At 39.1% G+C, this 13,636-nt stretch overlaps 1 protein-coding gene across 12 annotated transcripts in view; it reads right to left on the bottom strand.

Annotated features, from left to right (window-relative positions):
- Positions 1 to 13,636, bottom strand: part of epb41l3b (erythrocyte membrane protein band 4.1-like 3b) — a 64,129-nt gene that overhangs the window by 34,171 nt on the left and 16,322 nt on the right. For 4 of the 12 annotated variants that reach the window (XM_079612931.1, XM_079612933.1, XM_079612927.1 and 1 more), the window contains exons 2-6: positions 11,230 to 11,351; positions 5,932 to 6,090; positions 2,430 to 2,534; positions 2,307 to 2,349; positions 2,143 to 2,218 (exon numbers count right to left, since the gene is read on the bottom strand). In XM_079612931.1, the coding sequence (XP_079469057.1) occupies positions 2,143 to 2,218; positions 2,307 to 2,349; positions 2,430 to 2,534; positions 5,932 to 6,090; positions 11,230 to 11,340 (494 nt within the window). In that variant the 5' untranslated portion in view covers positions 11,341 to 11,351. The remainder of the gene's footprint in view (positions 1 to 2,142; positions 2,219 to 2,306; positions 2,350 to 2,429; positions 2,535 to 5,931; positions 6,091 to 11,229; positions 11,352 to 13,636) is intronic. The other 8 variants (XM_079612925.1, XM_079612930.1, XM_079612926.1 and 5 more) reach the window with 3 other exon arrangements.

Raw genomic sequence — 13,636 nt, forward strand, 5'->3', positions numbered from 1 at the left:
GAGAGAGAGAGAGAGAGAGAGAGAGAGAGAGAGAGAGAGAGAGAGAGAGAGAGAGAGAGAGAGAGAGAGAGAGAGCGAGAGAGAGAGAGAAAGAGAGCGAGAGCGAAAGAGAGCGAGAGCGAGAAAGAGAATCCTTCAATGTTATCCAGCTGAGGTCAGTCTACTAATAAAACTGCACAGTCTGGGAATGTTTACACCAACAGTGTTATTTAAGTCTCACTGATATATTCATTTCATGATTATTTATATAGCGCTTTTCACAGTACATATTGTTTCACTGAAAATCCTTGTTTCAATGTTCCGGTTTAGTAAGTATTCTGTTTTCAGTCAACTACTGTATAATATAGAATAATATTACAATATGACTGTATTGTAAAAATCGACTATATGCTATTATAGTTATTTTTTTCATAGTCAGTTCAGAGCAGTGTTTATTTTATTATGATTGATAATAAATTAATATTTTCAAATTACGGTAGTTTTTATTTTTGTGTATATATTTATATTAAACATTAAATGTATGTATATATATATATATATATATTAGAGCCGGGACTTAAACGCGTTAATTAAGATTAATTAATTACACAAAAAATAACGCGTTAAATTTTTTTTAACGCATTTTAATCGCACTTATTTTTGCACCGCGGAACATTTCTCACTGGATGAGTTTAGGCGGACCGATTATACTGGAGCACCAATAGCGAACGGATTATGCGAACGGTTAATGACTCGTAAATGTAAGTACACATTGATGGCCTAAGACACGAAACGAGCGGTTTGTGTGAGAAAACGAACGGTATTTATATCGTTTTTACCTCTTGTAACACAGCCACGTACAAGTGATCTGCGGGCGCTTCCTTCTGTGTGACGTGTGCGCAGACTGGTGCATAGATGTATACACTAGATGTCACATTAAAGACATTCGTTTCAATGAACTGCCGTAGCCAATGCGACATCTAGTGAATACATCTATGCACCAGTCTGCGCACACGTCACACAAAAGGAAGCGCCCGCAGATCACTTTGGACGTGGCTGTGTATAAGAGGTAACAACGATATAAATACTGTTCGTTTTCTCACACAAACCGCTCGTTTCGTGTCTTAGGCCATCAATGTGTACTTACATTTACGAGTCATTAAATCATGTTTAATTTGGACTTCTCTGTGCATGCTCTTTGAGGTGGACCCCATAGACCTATGACTGTCAGACAACAACGGTTCAACCTAAAAATATCAAAATTGAAAATAATATGGAAACAAAGACACCTAATTTCAAAGTGAACTCCCTTTAATGGCAAAATTAGTACTGGTCTGCTGGACTTGGTTGAACAAAAATAAACAATATTTTGTTGCTTAAGCTTATGTATTCAGTCATTATTCAATGGTATACTAAAAATCCATGTGAAAAAAATTACTTCTCACTGTTCTCAGGTCAAATATTTATATGCGATTAATTTCGATTAATTAATTACAAAGCCTCTAATTAATTGGATTAATTTTTTTTAATCGAGTCCCGGCCCTAATATATATATATATATATATATATATATATATATATATATATATATATATATATATATATATATATATATATATATATACATACATATACATATACATATATATATATATATATATTTTTTTTTTTTTCTAGGGATGCACAATATATCGGCTAGCATATCGGTATCAGCCAATGAACATAGCGATACATGTTAATTTTTAATGTTACCGGCCTGATAAGAAGATTTGGCCGATATATTAAAGCGATAGATAATTTATTATTTCCTTCAGATGAGACACTTCAGATGTGTACTGTTCTCCATGATGGTTTTGAATTGCTTGAAATATGATTGGAAAAAAAGAAAATACAGTAAAGCGCAGCACAAGTCTGTCATATCGGCTTCATAAAATTATAAAGAGAACTTATTGTGTTTAGACTTTTTTATTGTAATCAGGCTCTCAAAAATTGATATTAAAATTTGGATTTAGATTTATCGGCCAATAAATCTGTTATCGGCTTTCAAATATAAAGAAGTATCGGTTATCGGTATCGGCCAAAATGTTAATATCGGTGCATTTCTAATTATTTCACTGAATGTTTATGTTTTTTCCATGCTTTTAGTGAACTTTATCTGAACACCTGGTGATATCCTCAGAGAGCTGCGCCGGATCGGGAGGATAAAACTTCACGTTGAAGACAAAGTTCCAGGGACCAGCTGAAAAAAACATGAAAAACAACTTCTAGTAAGAACTTGAGGACGTTTGGATGGAGACAATGAACGTGTCAGTCAGGAGAAGACGTACCACTGATCAGCTTCTTTATCTCCTTGGACGTGTCCAGCCAGTTCTGTGGGAAGAACAGGAGGTTTGGCACTGGAAAGATAATAACTGAGACGTGAAATCAGAGGAATAAGAGCAAACAAACACCTTCGGGCTTTCAGCGTCCCGGTACGTAATCCCGAAATAATCCTTCTCCAGAAGATTCAGGTGATCGCACACCTTCTCGAACAGCACCTGACCTTTCGCTCGCTTCTGTCGACAACAAACAGACACACAGATTCATTCATCATGCGGATAACAATACAAGTGCCCCTGCAGTCAATGATTTTTAATGAAACTTGGGAGGCGGATGGCCGTTACTTTTTCACGTATCTGTACATGTGGTGTATGCATGTGTGTGTGTGTGTGTGCGTGCCTAACATGAATGGACGCATTTGTATGTGTGTGTGTATGAAAAAAAGTGTCCTAAATGAAAATAGTGCAACCCAATGTCACAAAAAAGACTTGTATAGATGTATTATACTTCATTTTTCAACTTTAAAGTGTTCGTTTCTTTCGTTCGTGATTTTCCTGGGGGGATTTTTCTTAATAAAATGTGTTAAATGTGTAATTTTTTTTTCTTTTATTTGTCTATTTAAATTCTATTTACAAACTCACCAATAATGGTCAATAACTGTAATTTGTTGAAAGTTAATATTTTTCTGAAAAAAGATGACACCTTGCACAGTGTGAATTTTAAAGTGAATTTTACAGTAAATATGTGAAAAACACCCATTTTAGCTTCAGGTTCTAAAGGGTTAAAACTCATCTTTGATCACCAAAATTACATATTTAAGGGTTTTTTCCTTGAAAAAAAAAAATCTTTGTCTTAAAATATTTTGAATGTAACTCGACAGTATACAGGGTTCTATGAATATGCAAATTAACTTTTTTTGAACCGGAATAAGTGCCTGGGTCTTTTTTTCCCCCATAAATATATTTTGATATTTAATATTAAATATATAAAAATTGGTTTACCTGCATGTCACGTGACCATTAATCCACAAATAACCATGAGCATGCTTATGTGCTGTTAAATTACTGAAATATTAATGTGACAAAAAAAGCTTGAGAATCCCTGAACTAAGTTTTGCCCATGTTAGAGTTCGTCATCTTACTACACTTTGTTTAATTTGGTAAATAAAGAGTTAACCTGTCAGAAACGCTCTGTTTACTTCCTGTCTCTATGAAGCCCCTCCTTCTGAAAAGCACACCGTGCTCTGGTTGGTCGGCTGGAGCAGTGTGTTGTGATTGGTCGAGCGCCTTACCATAACCGCCAGTTTAACACACTACTAACTAACTCAACCAGGCCCCGCCCCTTTATTATGCGCATTAATTATTATAATGAGGAATATTGAGACGTGTTCGTTCCCGGGAGAAACTCGAGACTACAGCGGAGGCGTTTCAGGAGTTCAGGAACACTGACTCTGATATAGAGAAGAACTGGAGCTTTACATGATCAACACTACACACACACTACACACAGATCAACACTACACACACACTACACACAGATCAACACTACACACACACTACACACAGATCAACACGAGCTCAATAGGAACCCTTTAACAAGTTAACTCGCCAACAAAACTGACGTTCTGCTCTGTGAACTAATCAGTACTTGTTACACTTTAAAAATCCTCTATTTACACTCTTTTCCGTGTGTGTGTGTGTGTGTGTGTGTGTGTGTGTGTGTGACTGAACCTCCAGTAAACAGACAGCTCTGGAATGCTGTACTTCATGCAACCGCTTTTGCTCGTGCCAAAATAAGAATAAGCTAAAAATAAAAGTGCTTGTGACGTGACAAGTGTGTGTGTGTGTGTGTGTGTGTGTGTGTGTGTGTGTGTGTGTGTGTGTGTGTGTGTTCCTAAACTCTTGATAAACGGCAGGCGCTGCAGTTAAACACACTGTGGACGTGTACCGACACGCTGGTTCACGCCTCAGCCTTAAACTTCCTCAGCATTTCTGAGCAAACATCTCAACTTACATGGCTAGCTTATTACAGACACGAAAGTGTGAGAAAGTTTTAGAAGTTTAGGTTTATTGCAAAGTCTGCTTGCACGGAAAGGCAACGCATGTACAACGTCAAAACCGTTTTCACAGGATTCAAAGCTTTCAAATGATACCTAATTTTCTCATGCCATGCATATTAAAATCATTTACACAAAAGTATACTGTCATAATTCATCATTATGATTAATAATGCGGGCTATTCCGTGATTTTCACTTTGAAACGTGCAACGCTCATATTTATTGCACTGAATAATTGCCTTTTCATGTTTAATAATCACAGGCGAGACACTACAGGTGAATAGGGAAACATTTTTAACTGGCTGATATCACCATGAAACTTTCCCGGTTGATTACATACATTACGATGAGAAAAAAAATGTATTACAAGTTTTCTCTGTAATTTAACGTTTAAATATGCAAATTAGGCATGATCTAATAAAATATGCACTCATTTGCATATATTTAAAACAAACGAAATCTGAGTATTGGAAAAAGGCAGGTTAAATTATTTTTACTTTTGTCAACTTTTGTTATCCTGTAAATTATAATATACTGTCAATCAATAGCCGTAAAAAAATGATTTTCGCCATGTTTTTTGGAATAAAATGTTATATAAATCAGGCTAGGAATAATATATTTACAAATCCCTCTGTAAATGTCTTCATAATATAACTAGGCACAAGACTGGAAGGTTTGGTGTGTATCGGTGCGACTGAAGTGGAGATCTCGGACTTGGAGAATGAGAGAAAAGTCATTCTGAGAAAACGGGCTTTAAAGATTTATCATCAGCCAATGAGATTGCGCATTCAGCCCTGTTACTTTCACGATTGGTTGCTGATAAAAAGGAAATGACCATATTTGGAGACGACAGCATTGTACAGGAGAGAGAGAGCGGTGTGTGTGATGATTAAGAACGACAACTTTTGTTGAATTTCTGATAAATCTACAGACGCAAATAGACAAAGTTAGTAAAATAAAGACCTAAATGTGTATTTTGGACTTTTTTTCACCACAAGTCTGAAAGAAGATGTTATTGAAGACTAATATCCCAAAATCTCAAAATTGACCAGTGAAACCCCCCCCCGATTAGATAGATTATCAAGACAGAATATGCTAATCAGTGACTAGAAGATAACTACACATAATCTACATAAATTCATCAACTAACCATTCAGAAATGTCCTGTTGCTTCTACATGTTGTCACTTCTTCTCGAGTCTCTCCATCATTGTCTGACTCCGGTTTGAACATAAAAGGCTAAAAGTTTTTGACATTTCCAGTGTGTGTGTGTGTGTGTGTGTGTGTGTGTGTGTGTGTGTGTGTGTGTGTGTGTGAGAGGTAAAAGGACACAAGCTCTTGAAGCTCCGCCCCCTGTGCCAGGAGCAGCAGCTCATTTGCATTTAAAGGGACAGACACAAAACGGTGTGTTTTTGCTCACCCTCAAAAAGTGACTTTAACATGTATATAAAAATATCTGTGGGGTATTTTGTGCTAAAACGTCACACACACACTCTGGGGACATCGGAGACTTATTTTACATCTTGTGAAAGGGCATTATACCACCGCTTTAAGAGCAGGTCTCCCATCATACTCGCCTCCAGCGTGCATGAGTAGTCCGTGCCGTCCAGAAGCGTGACCTTACACTCCATGACCTTCAGTCTGTGGCTCCGGCCTAACGCTGACCAGGACACTCGGCTGCTCAAAGACTTCTGGGAAATGTAGTCTTCCTCCTGCTGTCTGACTTCTGATTGGCTCTGCAGAAACACAGCAAAATGAGTTTATTAAGAGTTTAAATCACTAAGTCGTTGTTATTTTAGTATCACCGAGATACTATTATAGTTTTTATTAAAGTCCCCTGTGGTGAAAATCCAGTTTTTAATGTTGTTTGTGTGTCTATGTGGCGTTTTTAATCTGCTTTAAGACAAAGCATGTGTAAGTTCATAAGTGGACAGCATTGCTGAGTGCTGAGTGAGTGAGTGGAGGCGGGGCTCATTTGCATATTCATAGAACGGTGTAACCAATCAGATCATTGTGTGATCGTCAACCAATGGATCTCTGAGTGAGTGAGTGAGTGGAGGCGGGGCTCATTTGCATATTCATAGAACCGCGCATACTAAATGAGGCAAGGGTGTCGAGTTACATTCAAGATATTTTAAGGGAAAAAACTTTTAAATATGTCATTTTGGTTAAGGGATAACATTATTAACTACAGGGGGACTTTAATTGTTTGAATTGAGGCACATTCAAACAAAGGACGATAAATATAACAATACAGTTCTAAAAATCATTCCATATATAAAGAACAGCACAACTATAACGATAATAGCACAGAGAGACTATATCACTGGAATCACTTTCAGAATCATTTTTTTCCAGCTGATGAACGATAAAAACATTGACAGCCAATCAGAATTCATCCTACTTTAAAGAGACAGATGATGTGTATGTATGTATATATATATATATATATATATATATATATATATATATATATATATATATATGTATACACACACACACACGTATATATAATTCAGACATGTTACTGAACAGAATAGTTCCAGAACCGATCTTCTTGACAGCAGTCTCAAGTCACGGCTTCATTTCAGAGGCTGATGCTGCTATTTTCATTATGCAGGTTTATTTCAGCGCTTTACCATGAATATATTTTCATCATTAAATCACATTACATAATCTCGGTTACCTACTTTCTAGAAAGATCCTGAAACTCTCCTTGGGATTTCTCGAACATAACACCTGACTCTCTCTTGAGAAACTAGCATCCCCGAGTCAATCCCCAATCCCCCATCTCTCTCATGGTTTTCTATATGGTTTAATGTGAATAATTATCATTTAAACATGTTTGGAATTATTTGAAATGTCTCAATGCGACTGGTACAAACGTCTAATTCCCAAAGAAGTAAACCAAAAGGTAGTAAGTTCTTAAGAGTTTATAGATAACTTGGCAAATGGCATTCTGCTCCCAAACGGTGTAAACTCTGAATGCAAATTCCCATTGTTAGCAAATGTTTCCATGCAAACGAAGTTTCTGTCTATATAAAGAAATGCAACTAGAGGCTCAGGGGCGATTTGTAGCTCAAATTAGCCCGTGATGTGGAGTGTGACACTACACATCATGTATTTCATAATATCAGGTTCGCATCTTTTCTCTTTATTCCAAAGCATTTGATGTTTTGTATTTATTATCTTTGAACCGATTATGAAATTGGTATGATACATAACACAATGGCCAATCAGAGACGTATGTGTTGAGCGTGTGAACACAATGGCCAATCAGAGACGTATGTGTTGAGCGTGTGAACACAATGGCCAATCAGAGACATATATGTTGAGCGCGTGAACAATGGCCAATCAGAGACATATGTTGAGTGCGTGAACACAATGGCCAAACACAGACATATATGTTGAGTGCGTGAACACAATGGCCAATCACAGACATACATGTTGAGTGCGTGAACACAATGGCCAATCACAGACATACATGTTGAGTGCGTGAACACAATGGCCAATCACAGACATATATGTTGAGCACATGAACGCAATGGCCAATCACAGACATACATGTTGAGTGCGTGAACACAATGGCCAATCACAGACATACATGTTGAGTGCGTGAACACAATGGCCAATCACAGACATATATGTTGAGCACATGAACGCAATGCCCAATCACAGACATACATGTTGAGTGCGTGAACACAATGGCCAATCACAGACATACATGTTGAGTGCGTGAACACAATGGCCAATCACAGACATATATGTTGAGCACATGAACGCAATGGCCAATCACAGACATACATGTTGAGTGCGTGAACACAATGGCCAATCAGAGACATATTTGTTGAGCGTGTGAACAATGACCAATCACAGACATATGTGTTGAGCGTGTGAACACAATGACCAATCACAGACATATGTGTTGAGCGTGTGAACACAATGGCCAATCACAGACATATGTGTTGAGTGCGTGAACACAATGGCCAATCAGAGACATATTTGTTGAGCGTGTGAACAATGACCAATCACAGACATATGTGTTGAGCGTGTGAACACAATGACCAATCACAGACATATGTGTTGAGCGTGTGAACACAATGGCCAATCACAGACATATGTGTTGAGCGTGTGAACACAATGGCCAATCACAGACATATGTGTTGAGTGCGTGAACACAATGGCCAATCACAGACATATATGTTGAGCACGTGAACACAATGGCCAATCACAGACATATATGTTGAGTGCGTGAACACAATGGCCAATCAGAGACATATTTGTTGAGCGTGTGAACAATGACCAATCACAGACATATATGTTGAGCGTGTGAACACAATGACCAATCACAGACATATGTGTTGAGCGTGTGAACACAATGGCCAATCACAGACATATGTGTTGAGTGCGTGAACACAATGGCCAATCAGAGACATATTTGTTGAGTGCGTGAACACAATGGCCAATCACAGACATATATGTTGAGCACGTGAACACAATGGCCAATCAGAGACATATATGTTGAGCACGTGAACACAATGGCCAATCACAGACATATGTGTTGAGCGTGTGAACACAATGGCCAATCAGAGACATATTTGTTGAGCACGTGTACACAATGGCCAATCAGAGACATATATGTTGAGCACGTGTACACAATGGCCAATCAGAGACATATGTTGAGCGTGTGAACACAATGGCCAATCAGAGACATATGTTGAGCGTGTGAACACGATGGCCAATCAGAGATATGTTGAGCGTGTGAACACGATGGCCAATCAGAGACATATGTTGAGCGTGTGAACAGAATGGCCAATCAGAGACATATGTGTTGAGTGCGTGAACACAATGGCCAATCACAGACATATATGTTGAGCGTGTGAACACGATAGCCAATCACAGACATATATGTTGAGTGCGTGAACACAATGGCCAATCACAGACATACATGTTGAGCGCGTGAACGCAATGGCCAATCACAGACATATATGTTGAGTGCGTGAACACAATGGCCAATCACAGACATACATGTTGAGTGCGTGAACACAATGGCCAATCACAGACATACATGTTGAGCACATGAACACAATGGCCAATCACAGACATATGTGTTGAGCACATGAACACAATGGCCAATCACAGACATATATGTTGAGTGCGTGAACACAATGGCCAATCAGAGACATATATGTTGAGCGCGTGAATACAGTGGCCAATCAGAGACGTATATGTTGAGCGCCTGAACACAATGGCCAATCAGAGACATATGTGTTGAGCGTGTGAACAATGGCCAATCCCAGACATATATGTTGAGCGTGTGAACATGTTGAGCGCGTGAATACAGTGGCCAATCAGAGACGTATATGTTGAGCGCGTCAACACAATGGCCAATCACAGACATATATGTTGAGCGTGTGAACACAATGGCCAATCAGAGACATATGTGTTGAGCGTGTGAACAATGGCCAATCACAGACATATATGTTGAGCGTGTGAACATGTTGAGCGCGTGAATACAGTGGCCAATCAGAGACGTATATGTTGAGCGCGTCAACACAATGGCCAATCACAGACATATATGTTGAGCGTGTGAACACAATGGCCAATCAGAGACATATATGTTGAGCGTGTGAACACAATGGCCAATCAGAGACATATGTGTTGAGCGTGTGAACACAATGGCCAATCAGAGACATATGTGTTGAGCGCGTGAACACAATGGCCAATCAGAGACATATATGTTGAGTGCGTGAACACAATGGCCAATCAGAGACATATACGTTGAGCGTGTAAACACAATGGCCAATCAGAGACATATACGTTGAGCGTGTGAACACAATGGCCAATCACAGACATATATGTTGAGCACATGAACGCAATGGCCAATCACAGACATACATGTTGAGCGTGTGAATACAGTGGCCAATCAGAGACGTATATGTTGAGCATGTGAACACAATGGCCAATCACAGACATATATGTTGAGCGTGTGAACACAATGGCCAATCAGAGACATATGTGTTGAGCGTGTGAACACAATGGCCAATCAGAGACATATATGTTGAGCATGTGAACACAATGGCCAATCAGAGACATATATGTTGAGCATGTGAACACAATGGCCAATCAGAGGTTTATGTTGAGCGCATGAACACAATGGCCAATCACAGACATTTATGTTGAGCGTGTGAACACAATGGCCAATCAGAGGTTTATGTTGAGTGCGTGAACACAATGGCCAATCACAGACATACATGTTGAGCGCATGAACACAATGGCCAATCACAGACATACATGTTGAGCGCATGAACACAATGGCCAATCAGAGACATATGTGTTGAGTGTGTGAACACAATGGCCAATCACAGACAGAAGTGTTTAAGAATCCGTTCAACATCACTCAAAATGCTAGAGGGAAATGCTGGTATCGCCACATTTTTTTAAATTTCAGTACCGACTTTCAACAACACTAATGTCGACACAATGTAACGTACTTGCTGAAGCACTAGATTTGGAGATGTGCTCGTCATTAGTTATCATTGTACAACCAGAATGTGGCGGGGGTTTCTCTACTGTGATTGGACGGCTGGGTAAAAAGTGACAGTGATGAACACTCCGTTTAACCCAAAGTTGAACATTCTTCAACTCTCGCCGACTGGTAAAAAAACGCTATGCGTTCAGCGTGAAATAGACGCTTATCTCCTCATGTTTAAAAAACACAGCGTTCCCATTGAAAACGATTGGAAAAATACGCAAGCCATGGGAAAAAAAAACACTTTGATGGACACACGGAATTCCAATATTATAAAGTACAAAATGTTGTTTTTCAGACGTTTTGACAGTACGTCAGGAAAGCTGGATCTGACCCGACTCACCTGGTGCCGTGTGTCCGGGCTTTCGTGTCCTGATGCTGGGAAGTGTTTCGGGGGGGACGGTTTGGCTTCGGTGTGCGTGACGTCTGATTCCGAGCCTGGATCCGTCGTCATGGCCCGTTACACTGAAATGCCACACGGATATATATATATATATATATTCAGGCTGGGCATTTCACAATCTCACTGGATTGCTTCTTCACTGGAATGCACAATGTGGGTATCTGACCACAGATAAGTTTATATTTAGCCGGATGTTTACTCTTGCACTGTCCTAGGATCGCTGTATTTTTGAAAGCACCAGATCACGACAGCAGGGATGCCTGAAGTACACAAGTGTAACAAACACATTTAGACTGTATGCCATGGTCCCTTGAAAGTGTGTTACGGCGGACAGTGCGTTCCTTCCAACATGTGCAATGCTGTCATGTTTATCTGTGCGAATCCAACCAGTCGCTGAAGATTCGACAACAAATAACAAAACTCGATTTTTGACTGAGCAATGCAGACGGGGGATTTTGGAAACAACACTATACTGAAACCTCTAGAAGGGAGTATTATACCGGTAGTTAAGAGTATTAGTGCAAGATCATGTGAGAGATCGAAGTGATCAGATGCAACATTTTCACCTGCTGGACCAGAAAACAGCTGAAAACCTAGTAACACTTAGCAACCATTTAGAACACCCAAGCAAAATGACCAGAAAATAACTGAAAACCTAGTAACACCCTAGTTACCCCTTAGCAACCACTCAGAAGACCCAAGCACATGGAACAGAAAACAGCTGAAAACCTAGTAATACCCTAGAAACCCCAGTGCAACAACTCAGAACACCCAAGCAAATGGACCAGAAAACAGCTGAAAATCTAGTAACACCTTAGTAACCCCCTAGCAACAACTCAGAACACCCAAGCAAACTAATCAGAAAACAGCTGAAAACAAACAGTAGTAACAACCTAGTAAACCCCTAGCAACCACTCAAAACACCCAAGCAAATGGACCAGAAAACAGCTGAAAACCTAGTAACACCCTAGCAACCACTTAGAACACCCAAGCAAATGGACCAGAAAACAGCTGAAAACCTAGTAACACCCTAGCAACTATTTAAAAAACCCAAGCAGATGTACCAGAAAACCATTGAAAATCTAGTAACCCCCAAGAAACCGCTCAGAACACCCAAACAAATGTTATATCTTCTGCTTCATAATGTGTGAGTGTGTGTTTGTAATCTCTGACAGCCCTGTATCTTCAGCGGCGTGACAGTGATGTAAACCATCGGCGGATTCTCCTGGTGTTTCTGGAGAGCGGCAGTGGAAAACTGCAGGAATTACACGACTGCATTCTGTCAGACTCATTCTGTGAACTTTAATGGCCTGGTGCAGAAATGTAGGTCAAACTGAACCGCAGGAGCAAAGCGAGCCAAAGGCCCTCCAGATCTGCTCGACATCAGAGAACGAGAGAAGCAGAGAAGCGTTCTGTCATATTCTCTGAGAGGCAGATGCAACAATGCGAGTATCTTTGTGAATAACAACGAGGATGTGTTGCGATTACACCAGAGATTATAATGAAGATCACTCTGGAACTGAAATTCAGCTGAAGAAAAACATAAATAAGCCCATGAAAAATGAATGGATTTGTTTATGTAAAGGGTCAAAAATAAACAGCAACATTAATAAAAATGAACGCAATTAGAAAGTTCTTACTCATCTTGACTTATTTGGCTCATATTCTGTTCTGTATTTTTCACATGACTCCTTGTTTCTTCATCGCTCTCTCGTCTACATTAGGGATGTATCGGCCGACAAAAGCAATTGCTTTTTACTGTTAATGATATATGTGTTTCTTTTTATAAATCTGCCATGAATACAAGCGTTTATGAAATCTACCTTTATGTGTAACTAAGTTGCATACAAATATTTCATTTTATTATTATTATATCTGAACATAACGTAATAATCACTGCAGTAATGATCCAGTCGTAGACTCTTAAAGGATAATTCCGGTATTTAACACCTTGAGTCTATATTGTAGTTTGTTTTGGATGAACAAGAGTGGTGGACAACATTTCTTTGACAATGGTTCCTCTCTCGAGTTTTTGACTATAATAGAATTGGCCAAGGACCCATTTAACATTGGAGTCAATGGGCATGTCTGAAAATGTCATTAAAACAGCCAATAATGTTCGTTTACAAAACTGTTAAACTCACCGAGTGGTTAGTGGTGTTCGTTGATGATTATAAACAATATATCGTCGCAATATATGATTCCAATCCGTTTATTTTGCTATAGTGAAGGACTCAGTCCTTCAACAGAATTCAATGGGATTTTACAAAATGACGAATAAAACACGACAGAAACTGTATTTCGCAACACTTTTTGTTTCTGGAACATCAACTAACATCACTAATCA

This window comes from Phoxinus phoxinus, assembly GCF_949152265.1.
Source record: "Phoxinus phoxinus genome assembly, chromosome: 5".
Lineage (NCBI taxonomy): Eukaryota > Metazoa > Chordata > Actinopteri > Cypriniformes > Leuciscidae > Phoxinus > Phoxinus phoxinus.